At 41.9% G+C, this 25,746-nt stretch overlaps 1 protein-coding gene across 1 annotated transcript in view; it reads right to left on the reverse strand.

Annotated features, from left to right (window-relative positions):
* Nucleotides 1-21,424, reverse strand: part of LOC149320772 (uncharacterized) — a 30,206-nt gene extending 8,782 nt beyond the window's left edge. Inside the window, exons 1-8 of the mRNA XM_089532356.1 lie at nucleotides 21,342-21,424; nucleotides 18,143-19,085; nucleotides 15,573-15,699; nucleotides 11,815-12,883; nucleotides 9,689-9,821; nucleotides 4,595-5,353; nucleotides 3,821-3,905; nucleotides 411-1,448 (exon numbers count right to left, since the gene is read on the reverse strand). Of these exons, the coding sequence (XP_089388482.1) occupies nucleotides 411-1,448; nucleotides 3,821-3,905; nucleotides 4,595-5,353; nucleotides 9,689-9,821; nucleotides 11,815-12,883; nucleotides 15,573-15,699; nucleotides 18,143-18,874 (3,943 nt within the window). The 5' untranslated portion in view covers nucleotides 18,875-19,085; nucleotides 21,342-21,424. The remainder of the gene's footprint in view (nucleotides 1-410; nucleotides 1,449-3,820; nucleotides 3,906-4,594; nucleotides 5,354-9,688; nucleotides 9,822-11,814; nucleotides 12,884-15,572; nucleotides 15,700-18,142; nucleotides 19,086-21,341) is intronic.
* Nucleotides 21,425-25,746: the final 4,322 nt, after the last annotated feature.

Consider the following 25,746-nt stretch of genomic DNA (forward strand, 5'->3'; position numbering starts at 1 on the left):
TCGACTTATACACAGGGCAATACAGAAATACAGCTGAAAAAATTCTGGTGGTGGGATTTCTTTGGGATTGCTCTGCCATAGCAGGGACAGCAGAAGGGGTCCTAAAAGAAGCTTAGATACCACTCCCAAAACTGAGGCAGGGGGATCCCGAAGAAGCACTGATTCCCCTCACTCTCCCTGCTTTGGCAGGGAAATCCCAAAGATTTCCAGCTTGAGACAGATGGAGCTGAGAGGAGTTTGCTTGTTGCTTGTTGCCAATCTGTTCCCTTGACACACACTATTTCACAACAGCAAATTTGTTAGTACATTTCAATATACATTTTGTATTTATGAAGAAGTCTGTGTTAAAGGTTTGTTGTACCATCTCCATAGACATCCCCCCCCTGCCCACATACACACTGGGTTCTCACCTCTGTGGACTCTCTGGTGGGCTTTGAAGGCTGAGGCATATTTAAAGGTATCTCCACATTCTGCGCAAATGAGGGTTTTCTTGGTGTCGGGGCATTCCAGTTTCTTATCCTTGTGGGTTCGCACATGAGCTACCAGTTCCGAGTTGTATTCGAAGGCTTTTCCACAGTCAAAGCACACAAAAGAATCCTCCCTTGTGTGAGTTCTCTCATGTTCAATAAGTTCTGATTTTTGGCTGAAGCTTTTCCCACAAGAGGAGCACACAGCCACATGGATTCTTTCGTGGGCTCTCAAACGTGTAATACTGCTGAAACACATCTCACACTGCAAACATTTATACTGCTTCTCCCCTGTGTGAGTTCTACAATGTGCTCTGAAATTTGAGTAGGTTCCAAAGTTTTCCCCACACTTTAAGCATTTATAAGGTTTCTCTCCCCTGTGAACTCCCTGGTGTTTAAGTAATCCTGATATATGGATATACTTTTCCCCACATTCTGTGCAGGTATGAAATTTCTTTCCTCCATATGTTTCTTCTTGAGGGTTACAGCCAAAGGTATTCCCACAGTGTGAACATTTACTTGGTTTCCGTCCCATGTGAATTCTCTCGCTTCCTCCACAGTGGGAGCATTTATACAGTTGCTCACCCACATGGTTTCTCTCATGTGACAGAAGATCCAAGCTGCTACTGAAGCTTTGGCCACAGTGCCAGCACTTATATGGCTTCTCCAGTACATGAGAGTTTTCGTGCACAGGAAGGTGCACACTTTCCCGACATTCATTGTATGTTGTATTGTCATCCTGCTGGCTGGTGGATTCACTGCCAGCCTTACAATGCCCATGTGAAGAAACAAACAAATCCCCATTCTTCTCTGTGGCATTCCCATTCTTCCTGTCTCCCTTCTGTTGACTCTCACTGGATTCGCTATGACACAGAAAATTGTTCTCTATATCTGTTTTCAGGCATGTTGGCAGTTGCTCCATGTTCTCAGATCTCTTCAATAATAGATTTTCTTTCCCACTTTCTTGGAGACACTCACCACCTGTGGGAAGAAAAATCAGAATACAAATATACAAATCAGACCTTTTCTAAAAAGATGAGATAATACAATACAGCCAATCTGTGTAGTTCATCTCTTCCCATCAACTCTAGTGTCCCTGGAAAATAAGTAGGAATCTATGATGGCAAAACCTTCACGTTTATACAAGTGTCAAGGGTCAGATCACTGGAAGGGCAGCTTCTATGATATGTCATGGTGGTTGAAATGTTGGATGAGACTCAGAAGGGCACAGGTTCCAACCCCTACCCAACCATGATGCTCCCGCAAGTAGCCATAAATCAGTCTCTTTCCTCAGCCTCATCAGTCCACTGTCTGAGAGTGGAACACAATGCTTCAGAGTGTGGTGGAGTCTCCTTTTTTGGAGGTTTTTTGGAGGCTGGATGGTCGCCTCAGGAGTGCTTTCATGGTGTCTTGCATGGCAGTGGATTGGACTGGATGGCCCTAGTGGTCTCCACTAATTCTATGATAACATGACCTGCTTCACAGGACTGCTGTACAAATAAAACTGGGGGACGTGGAATCATACACATGCCCTAGAGATCCTTCAAAGAAAGGTTGCATATACATGGAATAAATAAGTTAAATATACAATACCATCATCTAACAGCCACCACTCTCCACCATCAGTTCTTTCTAACCCCTAGAACAGAGGTGGGCAACTACACAAGGAGACGGGTGGCACTTTTCCACCTTGCACCCACCTGGCAGGCAGCACCAGCATGTTTTAGCACACTCAAAGTGATCCACTGTCACTTCCAGCTGCCATTTTGGCCAATCTGGGGGCACATTTTTCAATTTCCATGGTGTCTGGGGGAAGGTTTGGGGGCTTTGGGAGGTAAGCAGAAGCAAATGCTGTGATCTGGGCCCCTTTGGGGAGGTTTATGAACAACCTCTCTCCCCCAAAAAAATCTATCTGAAAATTATTATTTTTTATGTGGTCTGTAGTTATTAGGGGACTTCTGGAGAGTTTCATATGATACAACTAGGGATCCCAAGAGCAACCCAAGGGCCACACCTTGCCTACCCCTAACTTAGACGATAGAGTCTGGACTATTATTACCCTTTAAACCTGTTGGTTTAAAGACAACATTAAGGACTGTTTGGTCACACTCCCAAAAGCCAGGAAACTGGAAGCAAAGTCTAAAATAAAATCTAGTTCCCAGAATTGTCCCAGTGAAAATGATTACAGGTGTGTTGTGCATATTGTAGTTAAAAAAAAGAAAAAAGAAATGTTTCCATGCTCTGATCTCTCTGTTTCTCCCTCCCTCCTGCATGCATGCCTCAAACTACAGGAAAAGCGGTTCCACCTCAACATGAGGAAGAACTTCCTGACAATAAGAGCTGTTGGACAGTGGAACACACTCCCTTGGAGAGTGGTGGAGTCTCCTTCTTTGGAGGTTTTTTAAACAGGGGCTGAATGGTCATCTGTCGGGAGTGCTTTGCTGGTATCTTCCTGCATGGCAGAATGGGGTTGGACTGGTTGACCCTTGTGGTCTCTTCCAACTCTATCATTCTCTGATTTATAAAGAATGATCAACTTAGTCCTGTCCTCTGAAGTTATAAACTTAGACCAATTAAGTTTTACTCTCAATACTCTGTTCCCTCTCCTATGATGATGACATTCACCTACATAAGCCAGGATTACTAAGGCTGCATCTGCATTGTAGAAATAGTCCATTTTGATATCATTTTGACTGCCATGGTTCAATGCTATGGAATTCTGTGCAGTGTAGTTTTCTGAAATATTTAGCCTTCTCTGTCAGAGATTTCAGGTGCCACAAAAATTACAATTCTCAGAATTCCACATTATTGAGCCATGGCAGTGAAAGTAGTGTCAAACTGCAGATGCAGCCTAAGTCTTTTATGCTGTTTTAAATTCATTTTTAATTCATTTTGTATTTACACTGCCCTGAAATTTATTGATAATAACAGGTTTTAATTAACAGCTAACTGACAACTCAGAGACCATCTGCAGACACCATATCTGTGTTCCCCAAAATGTGCTCTTATTTTGGGCTTCAGGTCCCAGAATCCCAGACTATTAGCCTACATAGCTGAGGCTTCTGGGAGCTGAAGTCCAAAATCTCTTAAAGGGCACAGTTTGGGGACGACTGCACTATATCCTTCTAAAACAGCCCATAAATATAAGGGGCTTGAACAGTGAAAAGGAAAGGCAGCCCCTTTATTTTAAGACGTTGGCAAACAACACAGCTGGCAAGCAACAAAGATTTTTGAAAGAGTTGCTTTTTAGACTACAACTCCCAGAATTCCTCCTAGCTAGTAAGCCACTTTCCCAACCTGCTTCACAATTGCCATAAAGCTCAGTGAAGAAAACCACATGGACACTCACTCACCTAGCAAGTTTGCACTGGCCTTATCTTCCTGTTTAGTTTCTGCAGAGAGATGCACCTCCACTGTGTCTGGAAGGGCCTGTGTTCCCTAGGGAAGATTTATACATTCTGAGTGCAAAGAGAAGCCCGGTGCATGATACAAACCAATAAAGTACACACAAAACACAGTTTGGACAAATTATTCTGGCTACCAGAGGTTAACAATATGTATTTGGAGTGAGAAACCAGCCATTTGCTTTTATTAGGCAACAGTAAAGTCTTAACTCATCCCTATTACAGCTCAAATTGTTGTTGCTAACTGCTTGTTCAGGGAGAAAAAGGCTTTCAGAAAAATGGGATAAAACCCTGCTTGTCACTGGGTCCTTTCCCCAGTTGCCAAGCCTGAAAACAGGAGCTAACAAACAGAATTTGAGAAAAACAAACCAGAAATTAGGCCAGGAAAAGGCATGGTTTGTTTGGATGTGTACTGTGCAGTCTGAGGTTTAACAAACTATTGTTAACAAAAAACATGGCTCATCCTGATATGTGAATATAACATTGAATCATTGGTCTACCCAACTAGTATTGCCAACACTGACTTGCAGAGATTCACCAGGTTTCAAGCAGTCTTCATCTAGTCCCAGGCAACAACAAAACCTTCTAAAGAACAACAGCCAATGTTAGCAGTCAAACAGCCAATACCCTGATTGAGATTGCCAGGTGACTAAATTGTGTTTCCCCACTGATAAAGACACCTTACAACAATATTTCAAGGAGACCAGCTGGAAACCCACTCACCTGCTGCAACAAGTCTCTGGCCTCTTGCTGGCTTTGAAGGAAATCTTCTGCCAGGGTCACAGCCTTGGCACAGGTCATTGGGCCATTCTCCCAGAGCCACCTATGCATATCAGCTGGCACAATGGCCAGGAACTGCTCCAGGATCACCAGTTCCAGCATCCGCTCTTTGGTGTTTCTGTCTGGATTCAGCCACTGTCGACAGAGCTGCTGGAGCTGCTGGCAAAGCTCTTGAGGCCCGTCGGCATCTTGGTAGGACGACATCCGAAAACGCTGGCGCCTCATCTCCAACTTGGCAGCATCTCCTGCTAGGGCTTTCTCCTTCCCCTTCCCATAACTAGTAGCATCCAAATGGGTTCCATATTCCAACTGGTTCACCCCAGTGAGATGTGGCTGTGTCTTTGAGGAAACCCACAATCCTCTAGACTGCTTGTTGGTCTCTGTCTCTCCTTGGGAAGGCACTTGAATCATTTCAGAATCCATCTGTTGCTGCACTTCAGGCAGCTCTGGGGTTTTTCCTGGAGAATGAGGAGGCTGCAGTGTCTTCAGAAACTCTTCCAACCGTGCATCCCAGTTCCTTGAAGGTTCTTCCTCTTGCTCCTGTTTCACCATGTGATTATCTTCTTCCCTGCTCCTGTCAATTTTGAGAGGATCTTCTTCTTTAATTTCTTCTTCTTCAGGGCTTGTTGGATCCTGCTCTTCCATTTTTATTTCTGGAACCAGAAAAACAGTAATCCCTGTCTCTTGTGCGGTATCCATTTCCTAACACAGAAACCAGTGTTCTTGTATTTGTCTCCTTTCCCTCTTTCAAGGAATGCCTCAGTGCTTCAAGTATGATCAGTATAACACTTCATTTCAAGAAATTCAAGAAGTCATTTAGGCTTTGTAAGACCTTGCAGCAACTGGTGGAAGCCAACCATTCTTCTAGAGAACACAACTATCTTGTCTTGCTAAGAAGAAGAAAAAACAGACACAAGTGAAAAGAAGAGAAGGGAAATTGAATTCTGGAATTATTTAATTTTTGTTAGAGTGTCGGTGCTGAGGAGGAAATTTTTTTTATTCTGATACAACAACAAATGTTACAGTTATAATGTCCAAATTCAAACAGTCATTGTGTACCTTTAAGTCATTTCCGCCTTATGGCGAATCTACCTTAGGGGCAGCATGGTGTAATGGTTTCAGCACTGGACTAGAACATGGCGAGACCAGGGCTCGAATCCCCTTAGCCATGAAATCCACTGGGAGACCTTGGGCAAGCCACATTCTCTCAGCCTCAGAGGATGACAATGGCAAGCCCCCTCTGAACTAAATCTTGCCAAGAAAACCCTGTGATTGGTTCACCTTAGGGTCACCATAAGTCGTAAATGACTGGAAGTCACACAACAGCAAGAGGTTATCGTCGGGTTTTCTTGGCAAGATTCTGTTCAGAGGAGGTTTGCCATTGCCTTCCCCTGAGGCTGAGACAGTTTAACTCAACCAAGATTACCCAGTCCTAGTCCAACACCCAAACAACTATTCCACGCTAGCTCTGCCAATATAGTTATGAAGGAGAGATTCAGAAAACTTGGGTGGGAGGTCAAATTGCCCAAGGTCACCCAGCAGGTCTCACGGCTGAGCGGGAATTGAACCCTTGTCTCTAGAGTTGAAGCCCAACACTCAAACCACTACACCACATTCTGAGAGAGTGTGTGTGTGTGTGTGTGTGAATATATATTCATATATGCATATCTATCTATCTATAATATAACTATGCGTGCACACATACTTAGTCATCCCTCCACATTTGCAGCTTTGACTCTTTTAGATTTGACTATTCATGGATTTCAGTAACATGTTCCCTATAGGAATCTCTCAGTCTTCCAATGTGACTCTTCAGGGATTTGACCAGAGTGTCACGCTGGAGGCTCCAGAGATTCCTAGAGAGAACACTTCTCAAGACATTTGTAGGTCTTCCAGCACAATTCTATGGTCAAATTCCCACATTTTAACCATAGAGTTGCTCCACAGAGATTCCTAGAGAGGTGTTCTCTCAAGTTGAAAAACCAGGTGGTTTCTTATTGGCAGCTTTTTCACTTTCACAGGGGTCCTGAGCCCTTAATATATGAATATATATATATGAATATTATATGCACACACACTCACGTGAATATTTATTCATATATATGAATAGTACCTATGTTTCTTACTTGCAGTTTTTCCACTTTCACAGGGGTCTTGAGCCCTAAATATATGAATATTATATATATATATATACACACACACACACACACACGAATATTATATACATATATATATATATATATATATATGTATATATATTCATATATATTAATAGTACCTAGTGGTTTCTTATCTGTAATTTTTTACTTTCATGGGGGTCTTCAGCCATTAATGTATGAATAAATATATGAATTTTATATATACACACACACACGTGTATGAATAATATCTCAGTAATACTTAGTGGTTTCTTATCTGCAGTTTTTCCACTTTCACGGGGGTCTTGAGCGCTAAATATATGAATATATATATATATATATATATATGAATAGCAAGTAAATAATATATATGTTGTGGGTTTTTTTTTAATCATTTGCTTTAAACCAGCCAACCCTGTGTTATTATACACTACTACTACTCCTACTAATATAGCTAGCCCCTTGCTTTCCTTTCAGGCTCTGCTTCCCTTGCCCTATGAGGCCCCATGGGGCTATTCAGAACAACAGGTAAATTATTGACTTCATTTTATTTTATATTTCTATAATTTATAAATTATGTGTGTGTATATATATATATATATATATATATTTAAAAAGGCTCTCCTCTCCTTCCCTCCTTAACTGGAGGATTAAAGCCTCACCACCATTAAGGAGGCTGGGAACCAGGAACTCCATTCCAGCCCCTTTCCTTCCCCAAAGGCTCCTTTGAACTCACCTCCTGCCTTTTGCTATTCCTCTGCAATTTATAGGGCCATCCCAGTACATTCCAAGACCGGAAGGGAACCTTTTGGGAACTACACCGGAAGGGACCCTTTAGAGTGTTGCACCTTCCCTCACTGGGCTTTTTTGGCCGCTCTAGGATTCAAGCTCTATCACTTTAACCCCTTCATTCCTAGGCGAGGGGCCTAGTCTGCACTGTCACGTGGCCTCCCTCTTTGCCTACACACATTTCCAGTTTAACCAGCATTTGCTTCTTCTTTTTCCTTCAATGAATCCTGTCATCTCATGATATATCCAAAGTGCAACAGCCTCAAGGTGCATCTACACTGTAGAAATAATGCAGTTCCACACCACTTTTAAGTGCTGTAACTCCATCCTAAGGAAAGCTGGGATTTGCAGTTTTACAAGGTCTTGAGTCTTCTCTGACAAAGAGGGATGATGGCGATGCCTCACCAAACTACAAATCCCAGGAGTCCGGAGAATAGAGCCATGGCAGTTAAAGTGGCATCAAACTGCATTATTTTCACAGTGCAGACATACCCTAGAATGGAGCCATGGCAACTGAAGTGTAGAATGGAGCCGTGACACTTAAAGTGGCACCAAACTGCATTATTTCTACACTGCAGACTATTGGAAGCTGTTGGGCTGATTAGTACAGCCAAGAACAATGGGTGCATCTTCACTGTAGAAACGACACAGTTTGACACCACTTTAAGCTCTGAAAGTCCATCCTAGCGAATCTTAGGATTTGTAGTTTTACAAGGCTTTCTTTGGCCAAGAGTGCTGGTGTCTCCCAAAACTATAAATCCCAGGATTCTTTAGGATGCAGCCATGGCAGTTAAAGTGGGGTCAAACTGCATAATTTTCACAGTCTAGGCTTATAGAAGGGGCTGCGTGTGAAATTGGGGGGAGGTAGGCAGGTTCTACTACCTCAAGCAATAAAATAGGACCCGAGGAAACCAGTGCCTGCATTTATTTTAAAATCTTTAGTAGTGTCTTGAAGATCATTTTTAAAGACTGCTTTACAAGACAGGGCACAGAGCTTGCAATGTTACTTCTTCGAAAGTAATCTGTTTGAAGCAATCTCGTTGCAGCATGTGATGGCTAGTTCCCTGCTCATGCTATAGCCATAACTCCCTCAGATGTTTTTGTGGTGGGAATGCTTAAGAACAAATTGTAAGGTGCTATTATTGTGTGATTTGGGTTAATGCAGGGGTTCTTAACCTGGGTCCAAAGACTCCCAAGGATAGGTTTCGCAGGGACTGTGAAAGTGGAGGGGAAACATTACATCTTTATTCTCACTATCTTTAACAGAAATTTATCGTTTCCTTCCGCTGTGTCCAAAGGCAGCAGACCACAGTAGTATTACCAATACAGGCTGAGTCTCCCTTATCTAGAATTCCAAAACCCCAAATACTCTACAGTCCAAAATTGTCCCCATGGGTGGCTGAGATAATGACATTATTGCTTTCTGATGGTTCAATGAACACTAACTTTGTTTCATTCACAAAATTATTAAAAACATTGGGTAACAAAATTATCTTTTGGCAATGCGTATAAGGTTTTTTCATGAATTTCATGTTGAGACTTGAATCTCATCTCCATGGTGCCTCATTATGAATATGCAAACATTCCAAAATACTTGATCCCAAGCATTTCAGATACTGGAGATTCAGCCTGTACCGGTGACACTGTCGACAACAGAAGTCACAGATATGAAAATCACAAAGGAGGGCAAAGCTGAGAAGGCACTGTGTCTTTGGAACTTATCACTTGATGAAGTGGAACGAGCGGCACATTAATGCGGGTGGAATCAGGCCCTGATAATTCTGCAAACCCTGACATTTGCAGAAGATGACATGGGCCACTATTCTGCATCAGTGACATGGTTAAATATACTTAAGGATGTATCTACACTGTAGAAATAATGCAGTTTGACGTCACTTTAACTGCCATGGCTCTATCTTACAAAATCCTGGGATTTGGAGTTTTGTGAGGCACCAGCAGCCTTTGGCAGAGAAGGCTCAAGACTCTGTAAAACTACAAATCCCAGGATACGATAGGCTGGAGCTGCAGCACTTAAAGTGGCATCCAACTGCATTATTTCTACAGGGTAGATGCACCCTATGTAACCTCTCTTGGCTCAACCCATTCAAACCAGATGGAAACAGCATTCACTCATGCTCTGATCACCTGCAGTATGGACCTCCTTCTCCTTGGGCAGCTGATGCTTGGTAAAGTAGGTTGTGGGGAGTGGAATTACGATCATGGCAACAGTGTCACAGTCATGACTAAGAAGCAATTGTGGATGGTAAACGGTTACAGACTGAGTAATTGTTCCATGTTTACGATCACTACTGAGTCACAATTTTATACTTAAATAGCTGGTGTAAAATATTGGCTAAAATCTTTAGGAAAGAAACCTAATGGGGAATCATAGAACTGGAAGAGACTCAAAGGGCCCTCCAATCCAACCCCCTTCTGTTATACAGGAATATCCAAATCTCCGACCGATGGCCATTCAGATTCTGCTTAAAAACCTCAAAAAAGGAGACTTTACCAGTCTCTGAGGCAATGTCTTCCACTCTCAAACAGCTCTTATGGTCGGTCAGAAAGTTCTTCCTAATGTTGAAATGGAATCTCTTTTCCTGTAGTTTGAATCCTTTGCTCTGGGTCCTGTCTTCCAGAGCTGTAGAAAACAAACTTGCTCCATTTTCAGTATGACATCCCTTCAGATATTTAAACAGGGCTATCATATCACCTGTTAACTTTCTCTTCTCCAGGCTAAACATGCCCAGCTCCCTAAGTCATGGGGAAAATGAACACTGAATACCCGAAATGACCATGTAATGACCAACGTCTGTTAACAATTGCAAAAAAATAATAATAAAAAAAACCAACTTGGGGAGGGACAGATGAAATGGCAAAGGACGTGGCTGGCTGGAACCCAGAACAAGAGAGCCCTCTACACCACCAACACTCAGTTGCAGGACCCACTTATAGAAAAAAATCTCAACCCCATCATGCTTGAGGCACCAACTTTTTTATTAGGGACAAGAAAGGAGTAGCTGGGTCCCGTTGAGGCCAAGGCTTCTACTAATGGGTGCTGTTTTTCCTGAAACTATTTCTTTACAGAATACATGGGATTTCTTCCTTTACCCTATAACCTCGATGAACAGAAAACAAACCGTAAAGCAAAAAATTGCAACAGAAAGCAAAAGGAATATCACAGTAGATACAACACCGGTGAGGAATCAGAGAAGAAAGTTAGGGCTGCATCTTCACTGGAATTCTGCAGTTCTGAAAACTTGCATGAAGGTGCGATTGACTCATATTTCCTAGTAAATAGCATAGATTACATGAATCCGGACCTGATTTTCTTTAGTCTGCTCTTAACATAGGGCTTTCCCCCTTGGTCCATGATATATCGGTACCAGTCAGATCCAGCAGAATTCAAGAAGAACTTCTTTTATGTACATCTTTTTTTTGAACACCAGATTTACCAAAATCCCCCATCAAATCTTAGATTGTATTTGTCTCCATGAGTATGAACTAAAAATCCAGCACTCCCAATGCTGACATGGTGCAAGGTGTAGATAAACATGATTTTAAACACACACACAAAACTCCAAGGGACTATATTCAAACCATCACCAAACACTATGTTACCTCAGCATCTCTTGCTGTGGTCCATGAAGGTGATTTTGTTAGCATCCCATGGGGGGAAAAATCAAACTAACTATTTAAAATCTGAACAACTGAAGTCCCTCACAGTCTGAACAATTGAAGCATTCCTCCTCTGTGGGAATTCCCTACTGCAAGATAACATGGAAACTTCACCTGAAGCTTTCATTACAGTGACAGTTAGTCATGGTGTCTCTTCCATCTCTTGGGTCCTCTTATAAGATTTAAGATTGGGGGTGTTTCAAACCATCTACGTAGCTTTTTCTGGTATGTGCATTTTCTTTTGAAGAACAAATCTCTGGCAGGTTTATATATGCCATTTGTCTTCTGTATGGACTTGCTGGCGCATAATTTGTTGCATATTTTCCCTGAAGGCTTTTTTCAGCAGACCTAGCTCTTGGTCTGTGTTGGTTTGCATATGAGCAAACAATTCTAAATAAACTCAAAAGATTCTCACATAGGCAAAACATGCATGGTATTCCTCTGCTGCACAGGTCCTTTCATGTCCCACAAGTTCTTGTTGGGGCTGAAGCTTGTCCCACACTAGGAGTATAAGGCTAAGTGGATTCCCTCATGGGACATTAGTGAAGCACTTCCTACTATATCTTCTCACCTGTGTGGATTCTCTGATGTACTCTGAGAGCTGAGCCATGCCTGAAAATATCACCACACTCTGAACACTGGAAGATTTTCCTGGAGTCTGAGTATTCTGGTGGCTTCTCCGTGTGGGTACGCACATGAGCAACCAGTTCAGAAGTGACTTCAAAGGCTTTCCCACAGGCAAAACATGCTAATGAATCCTCTCTTGAGTGGGTCCTCTCATGTTCAATAAGTTCAGATTTTTTGCTGAAGCTTTTCCCACAGTAGGAGCACATCGCCATGTGGGTTCTCTCATGGGCTCTCAAGTGTGGGCTGCAACTGAAACACATCCCACAGTGTGAACATTTGTACTGATTCTCACCTGTGTGAGTTCTCCGATGGACTTTGAGACCCGTGTAGGTTCCAAACTTTTCTCCACATTTGGAGCACTTGTAAGGTTTCTCCCCTCTGTGGACTCCCTGGTGCTGAAGGAAACCTGCTAACTGGGTATATGCTTTCCCACATATTGAACATGCATGAATTTTCTTTCTTCCCTGTTTTTCCTGCTGAGAGTTGCAGCCAAAGGTATTCCCACAGTTAGAGCATTTATGTGGCTTCTGACCCATATGTATTCTCTCACTTTCTCCACAGCTGGAGCATTTATACAACTTCTCCCCCACATGGTTTCTTTCGTGTGACAGAAGTTCTGAGCTGCTGCTGAAGCTTTGGCCACAATGCCAACACTGGTATGGCTTCTCGTCTTTGTGGGTGCTCTTGTGCTCATCATCAAGATGTGAGCTTAGACCAAAGCTTTCCCCATATTCCTCATGTTTCATATTCTGATCTTGCTGGATAAGAGATTCATTGGCAGTATTGCAAACATCCTGTGAGCAAACCACCAGGACCTCTTCCTCCTCTTTGTCACCTCCATTCTGCCTCTCTGGCCCCTGTTGACTCTCATCAGGTTCTCCCTGACAGAGGAAATTGTTCTCTTTATCTGTTTTCAAGAATGTCGTCAGTTGCTCCATTTGCTCAGGATGCACCAATAAACGTTTCTTCTCCCCACTTCCTTCCATCCACCCTCCATCTCCTGGAAGAAAGAGAAAAATACAAAATACAAATCAGACTATTTTTAAAATGAGATAACTAGATAACACAGTATGGCCAGATGGGCCTAGTAAATCCCGAATAGAGCAGACCGAATGAATCAAAAGCTAGGGTGCACCTACACTATAGGAATAATACAGACTGATACCACTTTAAGGAGATTATTGCAGTATACTGTTATAGCACTATTATTTCACCTTTACTGCTATGGTTGCCTCCTGTGGAATCCTGGTATTTTCAGTTTAAGGAAGGGTAGTTAGAATTCTCAACCACAGAGCTCTTAGGTTTCACTAAACTACAAACCCCAGAATGCCACAGAAGGCAGTCATAGCAGTAAAAATGGAATAATAGCGCTATAGTGTAGTATGGTATTCTCCTGTGCTGTAGCTTCATCCTATAGAATCCTGGGTTTTGTACTTTTACAAGGTCTTTAGCCTTCTCTGCCAAAGAGTGCTGGCATCTCATAAAACTACAAGTCTCAGGATTCTGTCGAATGGAGCCATGGAAGTTACAGTGGTGTCAAATTGCATTACTTCTACAGTGCAAATGTGTTCTTAACTTGGTAATTCAACACTTACTTAATTTCCATTTATTCAATGGGTCTACTCTGGAGAGAATTAACAATAGGATTCAGGCCATAGTTTGCAGGGCTCACCTCTTTCTATCAGACCTGTTGTATCATGAAAAATAAGCAATCATCTGTGCCAGGAATTTTTCCTACACTTCTAGATATACCAAACTAGGGACCAACCTCCTGCCTTTTAGGTTACTGACTGAACTCCAAGTACTGGAATAGGATCAGGGAGAGTTTTAAACCTTGACTTCATGAACTGACAGTGATCAGTTCACTTGAAGGGTTGGCCCTGTGCACTGGCATCTTTTCTAAAATGTTGGACAAGCAAGAAGGAGATGCGGGTTCCAATTCCCACATAGCAACCATGCTCTTCAGGTAACCTTGGTTTAGCTACTCTGAGTCAATCATACCTCACATAGTTGTTGGATAGACAAAACTGGGGAAGAAAGAGTCATATATGCCACTGGGAGCTCCATAAAGTAAAGTTGGAATATAAATATAATAGTAATAAATAATAAAATTTTATTTCTATTTCCCGCCTCTCCCAATGGGTCAAAGTAAATAAATAAAATAAATAATACAGTGATCTTCCCACCAGTAGTCCACCAACTGTAGCTCTTTCTAACCCCTGGAAAGTTGGACCAGGACTGTTGCTAACTGGGAAAATGGAGAGGAAATCACTGGTAGGCCCAGAATGATGTAGTAGTTTGGGTGTTGGACTATGACTCTGGGGACCATTCATCCATGGAAATCTAAGATGGTAAATCTGGATTTACAGGTAGATATCTGGATCATCTGTAACAAAGCCATATGGTATATTGGACAGAATCTGGGAGAACCAAGGTGAAGTCCCCACAGCTACCTGAGTGACCCTGAGCTGTTCATACTCTATCTGTGCCCAATCTACCTCACAGGGTAGGTCTTTGCTGTAAAAGTAAAGCAAGGAGGGACAGCACCAAATACATTGCCTTGAGCTTCTTAGAGAAAAGATGAGATAAATCAATACATGTAACCAGTGCAAGCCTTAGATCTGCCCACTTCCAATCTAAGATCTATTCCTTGTTTCTCTTCTAGCAACTCTATGAAGCACAGACTGTGCGAGATCTGAACTTGTCTCCCTTGCACTCTAAGCAAGAAACATAAAACAGGAACCACTCAGCCTCAGTTTCACAGCTTTGTCACCTTTTGTCATGGCCAGCCAAGATCAGCTCTCGGAGGATGAGGAGGAGGATGAGCCTCCTCCAGAGCAAGAGCTGATTGAGGCTACACCAGGTGGCAATCCTGCTCTGCCAGGTCCCAGCTGTGTTCTCCCAGCCCCAGAGGAGGAGGCCCAACCAGGTCCTAGTGCTAGAGAGGGGCTTCCTATGGTGCAACAGCCTAGTGGTGACTCTGGGGAGGAAGCTTGCCTGGAGGTGCCTACGTTCAAAGAGAGAAGGGCTGAGAGTGCTTGCAGGCATAGATCCAAGAGGATTGCAGAGAGGCAATCAGCCAACCAGCCTCAGGTGGCACGGGGGAGAGTTTCCCTTACTTAAACTGTTGAGAGACCTTCACTGTTTATTGCATGATCCCTTGGTGTGATTGCTGCTAGCACTGGCTTCTTGTATCTTGATTCCTTGTCGCTTTGACCTCGGACTGGACCCTTGTTATCTTCTGGCTGCTTTGACCTCGGACTGCTTTGACCACTCTGACTCCCAGTATCCTGACTTCGGCTTCGCTTTCAGATTGCTTTGACTTCTGGTATCCTGACCTTGGCTTGACTTCTTGGACTGCTTTCACGCTGAATCCTTGCAAGGTCTGTGTTTTGCATCCACTTGCTGGGCTGAGCCATTCTTATTGGTGTGTGTCTGTGAATGCTGGCCGCAGTCCAGGACACCTTTCCCAAGGTATTAATGAGCAGCTGGCAACCAATTTTGAGACTATTTGTGGCTGGTAACTGAATGCATTTGTTTGTAAAATTTGATCATAATTCAAGGACTTTGACAGCAATAAGAAAGGACAACACCCTTCATTTGTTTCCAGAAATTCAATATAACCAGAGGTAAAACAACTTCAGAAGTGCTACTGAACTCAGAGAAAAATGCCCCCAAAAGAGACTTACCCAACAAGGATGAATTCTCTTCGCTCTCCTGCTTGGCTTCTGTGAATATCTGCACCTTCACCAAGTCTGGCTGAACTTGGTTTGCTTCGGTGGGATTTACCAAATCCTCTTCAGACACTGCTGTGATCTAGGATAGGATAGAAATTCAAATTCAAGTCAGGATGAAAGAAAATTAGTGTTGAGAAGGTGTGAGACAGCTTTCTTATGTAAACTGCACTATCAGTACAAACTAATACCAGACATACCACCAATTGAATATATTGCTGTTGCTGTGCTTCTTCTAGTCCCATGATGGGGACTGAGCTATCAGGAAGTTCCTCCTAATATTTGGGTGGAATCTAAAACTATATAAAGCCATCAAAGCTTCTTTTAAAAGTATTTTTAAGTATCTATGAGCCTGAACAGGCAGGGCAAAATAAAGCTGCTTCGGGTCACTTTGGAGGTATCCTGCTTAAATGACACATTCATCTTAAGAGGCCAGAAGCTGCGCCAAAACTGTCCTCCAGTCCTTAAGACTGGAGCATGGCTTTGGCACGGCTCCAGCCTCTTAGGATGCATGCATCATTTAAACAGTATACCTCCAAAGTGAGCCAAAGCAGCTTTATTTTGCCCTGTCTGTTCGGGCCCTGAAAAATGTAACTTGTTACTCCACTGCAGTCACATCACTCCAAGCTGTGTTACTCTTGAAATGTAATTCTGAGCCCACACAGGGCCCATAAGGGCTGAAATGCAGCTTTGGCACAGTTTCTGGCCTCTTAGGATGCATGCATCATTTAAACAGCATACTTTCAAAGTGACCCGAAGCAGCTTTATTTTGGCCTGTCTGTATGGGCCCTTTGTTATACTCTCAATTTAAAAAAAAACCACCTCAGTAGATGCAGTGTTATGTGTCATTATTGCCGAGATTTGATTCTTTCCTAGGGACCATCTACAAGAGTGGTTCCCAAACATTGGTTCTTCAGGTATTTTGAATGCCACTTCCCAGAATGACTGTTGGTCAAGTTGGCTGGGTATTCTGTGAGCAGACGACCAAAACAAGTTTGGAAACCACTGGTCTACAAGATCCTTCTATAACAGAGGTTGGGGATGTGGAGCCCCCAAACTTCATTTTGCAATTCCTCAGGAGGTCCACAAAGCATCCTGAAACCTCCACTATTAGAGAGTGCACTTACTGTATCTGCCCCAACACTGTGAACAGACATGGTAGTTTGCCATTCTAATCCCCCGCCAAGCTTCCAACACTACCCAAAGGTATTTTCCCAATCATTATTTGGATAAAAATGGTGACCGAGAGTGATACTGGAAGTTGGAAGAGACTCCAATTATTTTCTGTGCACTACAAAGTGACTTTGTAGCCCATGGTGAGAGTGGAGAGGGTCACAAATTGGCCCTTGCTCCCTCTGTAGTCACACAACCATGTTCTTTATGGAGTAATTACTGTAACAAAATTACACTTCAAGAGTAACAAAGCTTAAAGTGATGTGACTGCAGTGGAGTAACAAATTACATTTTATAGATACTTAAAAATACTTTAAAAAGACATTTTAATAAATAAATAAAATAAATACTCATGCAAATGTCTAGAAATTTTAGTCAAAAAATTGACCCCTAAAAAACCTTAGTCGACTTATCCATGGGTCATTGTGCTATAGTTTAACTTATTTTTTTAAAAAGGAACTATCCTCTGGTGAAAATTAAGAGCATAATCTGCCCTGGAAGCACCAACCTCCTTCTACTCTCTCATTGATCCAGTCTTTAGTATGACCACAGTTATTATGCCTGCCAGAATTTTGTATGTTCTTTGGTATCATTTTCCATTGCTTCATCCTTTAAATCCTTTGTTACAGGCACCTAAATTTTACCCTCATCTTATCCACAGGTCATATCAAAATCTATAATTTTGGCTCCTAAAACCTACCATCAATCTGTACATATAGCCGAGTGTATACAATTATTATTATTACTATTACTACTACTACTATTATTATTATTATTATTATTATTATTATTTAATTAATTTCTATCCTGCCTTTCTCTCCGAAGCAACGCAAGGCAATTTTAATAACAACTTTAAAAACATATTGCAAATTTGTTAATTTTAAGCTTGAACTGGAGTGAGGGGGATGGAAGGAACAGGTGGGAGCATTTGCAAGCGAGAGATTAGCGTTTAAGCCAAGACTAGAGTGAGTGAGGGGTATAAGGAGGAGATACGAGCATTTGCTCAACAAATTGTTGCAGCCAGCTAAAGCTTGTCTGTGCTAAGATGCAGCAAGATTTATTTGCTGTTTAAAGCTTTGGGGGGGGTGTCTCTCTGTTTTGCAGGAGGAGCTACAGAGGCTTAGCGAGAGCTGCACCTTTGGATCTAGCGGGCTTCATGCCGCCTGCTGTCGAAACTTTGCTCAACCCAATCTAGCCCCAAGGAAATATTAACTCACCAGAGTAAAACAATTGCTGTTCCCTGGAAACCAGGATATTAATGACCAGTCTTTACTGAATCAGTTGGGTAGTTATGTCTGGTGATTGAACACCATAACAGTATTTCAAGGAAACCAATTGGGGAACACACTCACCTGCCCTTCCCAGACTTTGGCCTCTGGTTGCCTCAGGAGAAAATCCTCTGCCAGGGTTACTGCTTGGGCACATGTCTCTGGACCATTTTCCCTGAGCCAGGCCTGCATATCTGGTGGCACGACAGCCAAGAACTGTTCCAGGGTCACCAGCTCCAACATCTCCTCCTTGGTGTGTCTCTCTGGCTTCAGCCACTGGCGGCAAAGCTCTTGGAGCTGCTTGCAAAAATCCCGGGGCCCATCGGCCTCTTGGTAGCGCAATGCCCGAAACTGTTGATGCGGTGCCTCCAACCCAACAGCATCTCCAGAGGAAGCTCCCTCTTTCCCCTTCCCACTGTGTGTGGCGTCCTCTTGCATTTCTCCAGTGAGGTGTGGCTGGATTTGGGAAACCCACAGCTCTCTGGGCCACTTGTTGGAAGCTATTGCTCTTGGAAAGGGCATTTGTAGTATTGTTGGATCACTGAATTGCTTCAGTTCAGGAAGCTGTAGAATTCCTCCACTCAGAGGACGAGCCTGTAGGGCCACCAAAAATTCCTGCAGCTGGGCATCCCAGTTCCTTGAGGGCCCTTCGTCTGGCTCCTGTTTCACCTTGGCTTTAAGAAGAATGGATCCTTCCCTTAGGTCTCCTGCTTCACAGACTATCACCTTCTCCTCCTCTTCCTCCATCTTTACTTCTGGATCTGAGTCCTCCTTTATCAGAGACACCACAGCCTTTGTCTCTTGGGTCTCTGACATTTTGTCCAAGGAAATTGGCTTAGTTGTGCTCCTCCTCTATGTTTTGCAGCACCACGTCTTTACAGATGCTCCAGCCTGCTGGTTTATCCTTCAAGTTCCATTAGTGTGACAAGACTCATCCAAACAAGGTACTTCTCAAGTAAGACTGCAGAGAACTGAGGCCTTTCAACAATCCAAAGGTACTGAAACTTCTCAGTTAAATGTTCTTCCACTATACAGGGGCAAAAACCACACTGTTACAATAATGGAGAGAAAATAATAATAATAATAATAATAATAATAATAATAATTTATATCCTGCCTCTCTGTCCAGGTGGCTTACAGATTAAAAATACATATAAATCCCATGTCCCAACAGTTCCCACCCTCCCCTAAAAGATCAAATTAAACAATTAACTATTAAAGCATACATGAAAATTAAACAAAGCAAGGATATAAGGCTACTACATATTCAAAATGACAATTCAATTGGTTGGTGGATGGGTTTACTATTCAGGAAAGGCCTGCTGGAAGAGAACCGTCTTTTTAAAGCTCTCTAAGATGGTAATATGACAGATCACCTGGGAGCGCTTGAAGAAAAATTTCTCTGGGTGGTTGCAGTCAGCCTAGTTTTTATAGGCTGCAGTAAGTTCCTCCCAGAGGACCTGAATTCATGGGGTGGATTATACAGAAGGAAGCGGTCCCGGAGATAGGTTGGACCCAAGCCATGTAGGGCTTTAAAGGTCATAACCAACACCTTGTACTAAGCCCGGAAACTGATGGGCAACCAGTGGAGTGATTTCAAGACAGGTGTTGCATGATTGCTTCTGCTTTTAGATCTAGGACATCTAGGACTCCAAACTAAGGAGAAGACTCTATACTGTTTGTATGCCGGTAGAGTATAAAGTTCAGTTGTTGTTGTTGTTGTTGTTGTTGTTGTTGTTGTTTTATGGTTTCAGACTTATGGCAACCCTATTGTGGGGTTTTCTTGGCAAGATTTGTTCAGAGGAGGTTTGCCATTGACTTCCTCTGAGGCTGAGAGAGTGTAACTTACCCAGGGTCACCCAGTGGGTTTCATAGCCAAGCTGGGAATCAAACCCTGATATCCAAAGTCTTAGTCCAACCTTCAAACCACTACACCATGCTGGCTCTGCCAGTATAGCTATGTAGGAGAGATTCAAAAGACTTGGGTGGGAGGCAATCAACAAAACGTAGCTCTCCTGGTGCACCTCCATGGACAATCAATGGCAGGATGACCAGGTGCCCTCACCACAAAGGAGGACAAGGCACCACAAAATGTCAGACAGTCAAGAAAAAAGTCAGACATTTCCAATAAAAGCTAAAAACACTCATAGAGTGCGTCCTTGGTATCCACTGGGGTTTGGTTCCAGGACCCCCCATGGATAACAACATCCATGGATGCTCAAGTCCCAATAAATAGGACTACAAAGTAAAAGGATGCCTCTCATATAAAATAGAAAATCAAGGTTTGCTATTTGGAATTTTTATTTTTTATGAATATTTTCAAGCTGTGGATGCTTGAATCTGTGGATTAAAAAATCCGTGGATAAGGACGGCTGACTGTATAAATATAAATTCATGCTTCTTAGTCATGCTCCAAATGGAGGACATTTTGAAATTCCTCCTGGGCAGAAGGCTAAAATATAAGGCATGTTCTGGAAAAGGAGGACATCTGGTTAGCCTGCATTCAGGGGAAGCTGTTGCCCAGTTGCCAGCATGCAGCCTGGAGAAAAATGTTGCACAAAGAGGCAGAGTTGCACAAAATTATTTAAAATATTGTATAAAAAGTGTATATTGTATAGAATTACAATATACACAAGGAACGGATGGTTGCTGGTCCCTGTCAGGTTTCCAGCATAGATATGGAGTGCCAATATACATAATGCTAGCTTAAATACCCTAAAGGCATCAGATCCTGTCTGATCCAGGAAGCTAAGCAGGGTCAAACCTGGATAGTATTTGGAATGACGGGTTGGAAAAATCAATTTATTCTATTTCAAGGATTTATATCCAGCCTCGTCTGTTCTGGCTCCCATTACTGTTTTTTTCCTGACCCTCTTCCTGGAACAGTGTTTGAATTTAAACATTGGGTTCGCCATAAGCGAGAAAGGATTTGAAGGCACACAACAACACATAACAAGAATTGTACGTTAGGATTAAATTATACTTTAACATTTTCTATCCTATTAATTTCAAAGGCGTATTCCGACTTACTGTATTTATTTAGTTATTTATTTTATTTGTAAGCCCCCTTTCTCCCAAAAGGGATCCAAGTTAAAACAACATCAACAACAACAATATTAACATTAAAAAAACACATTACAATCAAATTTAAAACAGTCAAACTCATATAAAAACAGTACAAAATTACCATTTTAAATTTTGTTTATTTCATTTCAAGTTTGTTCATTCGACAGCTAAGAAGCTGAAGAAGATCACTGAAGTAAGATTTTGGTACTATAATTACCTTGAAGCATGAAGAGAGATCACTGTTTAAAATATACACTTATCTGATATAAAGGCTACATATATGTCCATAAGATGTTATTAAGCCTGAAAATGTATAGAAGTGGGCAGTAAGTAGGTTAGACTAGAATAATAAAAGTTGAATTATCCTTAAGTTCATAAAATCAAGGATGTATCAAAACGCAGGAATCGGTGTTCATTTTAGCTATTGTTTCAATGTTTGTGGAATCAGTGTAATATAATAGATATATAGATATATTAATGATGTTTAGCTTGCATACTTTGTAAATGTTAGTCTAGTTCTGGGGGAGGGGTTGTTGTTTTCTTTTTATTGTTTGTGCATAATAATAATAATAATAAATACAAATATTACAAGACAGTTAACTGGGTGTAATATTTACATTTTAAAATTCATTAATTAAAAAGAAGTCATGGGAGGTGAAATAACTAAATACTGAACAATGTTGCAACCAGGAAAATATTTGCAAACAGGAAACTTAAAAAAGATACTTAATCATAAAGGTGCTGATATATATATATATATATATATATATATATCTCCCCCCTTCCTCCTTTTTAAGTTGCTATATCCATGGGCAGCACTGTTGTTGGCCATGCAACAAAAGACAAAAACACCCCAAATCCACAAAAGTGGGCTCTGTCTCCAAACTTTCCAAGCAAAGAAAGAAGAGGAGCATGAGAGAACCTCCCAAAGTGGCCTCTTTCTTTCCCCTTGCCTCCCAATACTGCACCCACCTACCTGCCTCCCTCTCTGCCTTTGCAATTCCCAGGGATCTTGCATCCCCTCCATCACTCCCAGGCCCCGCCCTTGGAGGACAGAGAGAGAGAGGGAGGGAAGGAGAGGCAGGCAGGAAGAGCACACACAAAGACTCCTGAGCCGCTCTAGGGCTCAGAACTCCGTCGCCTTAACCCTTGAACAGCAATGCCCTTTTCAACACACAGACGCCCCCTGCTGGTGGGAAGAGTATTAACTAGGGGAAAAAACTACAACTAAACTACAAAGATGTATAATATGTACTTAATGTATATTTATAATATATAATTTATATATTTTCTGTAACATTATATATACATATATATATGGTGGCAAGACCATAAACTAGGGAAAAAACTACAACTAAACTATAAAAAAGTATAATATATATTTATGTAATATATATTTATAATATATAATTTATATATTTTCTATAACTATAACTATACACACACACACACACACACACACACAGAGTTCCTGGCTGTGGGAAGAGCATTAATTTGGGGGGGAAACTAAAACTACAACTATATATATATATATATATAAATATAAATGTCCAACATTTCATAGACGATAACCAGCACATGTGTGTCCAAGCAACATCAGAATGGGGTCAAGATGGCAAAAGGTAGTACACTTGTGGTAGTAGACGCTGCAGCAGTTTGCTTTTGCCAGAGCCTACTGGGAAGGGAAGATTCCATCCTCTACTCTCCGCTGAGTTAAGTTTGCATCAATTCATGTAAACAATTGGTGTAAAATGCGGTAGGAAGAGAGAAATATGGAAAGAAGAGAAAGAATAGATAGATAAAAGGCAGCTGGAAAAGTGAAAGGACAGTGAATTAATTGGGACTGTCCCTGCTAGTATGGGGTAGTGGTTAGAGCATTGGACTACAACTCTGGAGTGTTTGTTGTGTGTGTTTGCCTTCAAGTCATTTCCAATTTATGTTGACCCTATCACAGGGTTTTCTTGGCAAGTTTCTTCAGAAGTCGCTTCACATTGCCATCCTCTGAGGAGACCAGGGTCCAAATCCCTGCTCAGCCAGGGAAACCCACTGGGTGACCTTGATCAATTCACACTCTCTCAGTCTCATAAGGAGGGAAAGACAAACCTCCTCTGAACAAATCTTGCCAAGAAAATCCCAGAAACTCCTTGAAGGTGCACATCAACAATCCCAGCTAAACTGTGACAGCTGGAGGGTATGTGGCAACTGCAATTAGATCAGCCCTATAGCCGAATTATGTCTGTTTCACACTACACAGTTGTAACACTTTGGTGCCACTTTAACAGCCATGGTTGCATTCTGTAGAAACCTGGAGTTTGGAGCTTGCTGAGTCTCATCAAGTGTCTGGCAGAAAATTCTAATACCTCATGAATCTACAAAAATCCCAGGATCCCATCGATTGGAGCCATAGCCTTTAAAGCAGAATCAAAGTGCAACAACAAATCTCCTCTGAACAAATAGAAGATGCTTTGATTGAGAGTTCCTGCATGGCAGGGGGTTGGACTGGATGGCCCTTGCGGTCTTTTTCAACTCTGATTCTATGATGTAGACACACTTGGACTCCTAGATCCCTTTCACACATAGTCTCTCATTCAAACACCTGACTGAACGAGACTACGTGTGAAAGGGATCTAGGAGTCCAAGCAGACCACAAGTTGCACATGAGTCAACAGTGTGATACGGCAGCTAAAAAGGCCTATGGCAGACTGGAGAAAAGGTGTGTAAATCCCTACAGTGCGAGAATGAACTCGAGCTGAGGCACCACCTTAACCACAGAGGAGGGAAACCTTCCATCTGGTCCGAGTTTGGGAAAAGGTTCCCTCGGAATTATGAGGTCCCTAGACCTCATCAAATCCATGGAAAAGTGAACTGGCACATCTGCTCAGAATGTGGAAGAACCTTTACTAGACAAGCCATCAGCGCTTATCCATCAGCGAATGCACATGGGAGAAAAACCATACCTGTGCTCAGAGTGTTGGAATAGATTCAGGTACCAAACATGGAAAAAGTCATACCAGGGAGAAACCTTACAAATGCTTGGACTGTGAGCAAATCGTCAGTCACCAATCATACCTTATTCAGCACAAGTGAAGCCCTACAAGTGCACAGAATGCCAAAAATGTTTCACATGTCGCGGTTCTTAAACATCAGAAGCTACACTCGGCAAAGAAGACACATCAAATTCCTAAATATTCACAAAGCTGCAAATCCCAGAATTCCACAGTGTTGAGTTATAGCAGTTAAAGCGACATCAAGCTACTTTATTTCTTAAATAAGGCTGCAAATACCATACACCTTTACATGGGATTATGTCCCACTGAATAAAACAGGACTTACTTCTAAGCAAATGGCTACTGAATTGTACTATGACTGTATTAGGTTTCAGAAAGAAAAAGCAGAGAAAATTATCCTTTTTTACAGATTTTTTTTTTATTCAGCACTAAAATAACAAGAGAAATTAAGCCCAGTGAAAAATATGCTTTGTGGTGACAGAAAACACAGAAATTATTCATATAACTACATCATTTGTGTGTGCATTTTCTCTCTCTCTCTCTGTGTTTGTTTTAATTATTTTAGTGAAGTTCTTTGAACATATCCATTAAATTACTAATGAGTATATTCCAGGTCTAGGTATGGAAAACACTGCAACAGTTCAACTTCCCAAATTTAGCAAATGGGTCAATTTATTGTTTGCCCCATTCTAAATTGAGGATCTACAGTCTCAATGAAATAGATCCATTTAAACAATACGACTGTAAACATCACACTAAAGCTGCATTCACACTGGAGAAATAATAATGCAGTTTGATCCCACTTTAACTGCTATAGTCCATCCTATGGAATCCTGGGATTTGTAGCTTTGACAGAGGCAGCTATATATCTCACAAAACTACAAACTCCAAAATCCCATAGCATGAAGCCATGGCAGCTAAAGTGGTAACAAACTGCATTAATTCCGAAGTGGAGATGCAGTCTGAGTCACTGGATCTACTCTGGAACTAAAACTAGGATTTAGGCCAGAGGTGGGAATTGTGCAGGCCTCAGTGTTGTTGAATTGTAACTCCTAGCAGCCACAGTCAGCATAGATAATTATGAGAAATCCTGGATGCTGCAGCACAATATTTGGAAGGCCCCATGATCTCTACCCCTTATTTAAGCTTATTTATTCAGCAGCAAACAGAGAATTCTTGTTGCCTATAAATACAGCCCTCCAAATGTCGTTTGGATTGCAAACACCCATCAGCCCAAGCAGCACAGTCAATGAGGAAAGATTATTACTTTATTTTCTTATATCCTGCCTTTCTCCCAATATAGAGACTCATGATGGAAGTTGTAGTTCAACAGCATCTGGAGGGGCTTAGTATTTTCCTCTTCTGGTCTATGGGGAAAGGAATGGGGAGATGTTTATCAAGGAATGCAATGTGTACATCACCCTGACTCTTTTATTCTATACCTGTCAAACTTTGCTCCTCCGTATGTTTTAACTTCAAATCTCAGCTAGCCTGAGCCATAGTCAGGAATTCTGGGGGCCACAGTCCCAAACATCTGGAGGACCAAAGTTTGAGAACCTATTCTATACCATCTAACCTGATCACTTTTTCCAAAGCTAGAGGTTGTAACATAAG

This window comes from Sceloporus occidentalis, unplaced genomic scaffold, assembly GCF_023333645.1.
Source record: "Sceloporus occidentalis isolate IW3139 unplaced genomic scaffold, rSceOcc1.0.p SCAF_1, whole genome shotgun sequence".
In the NCBI taxonomy this organism is placed as follows: Eukaryota; Metazoa; Chordata; class Lepidosauria; order Squamata; family Phrynosomatidae; genus Sceloporus; species Sceloporus occidentalis.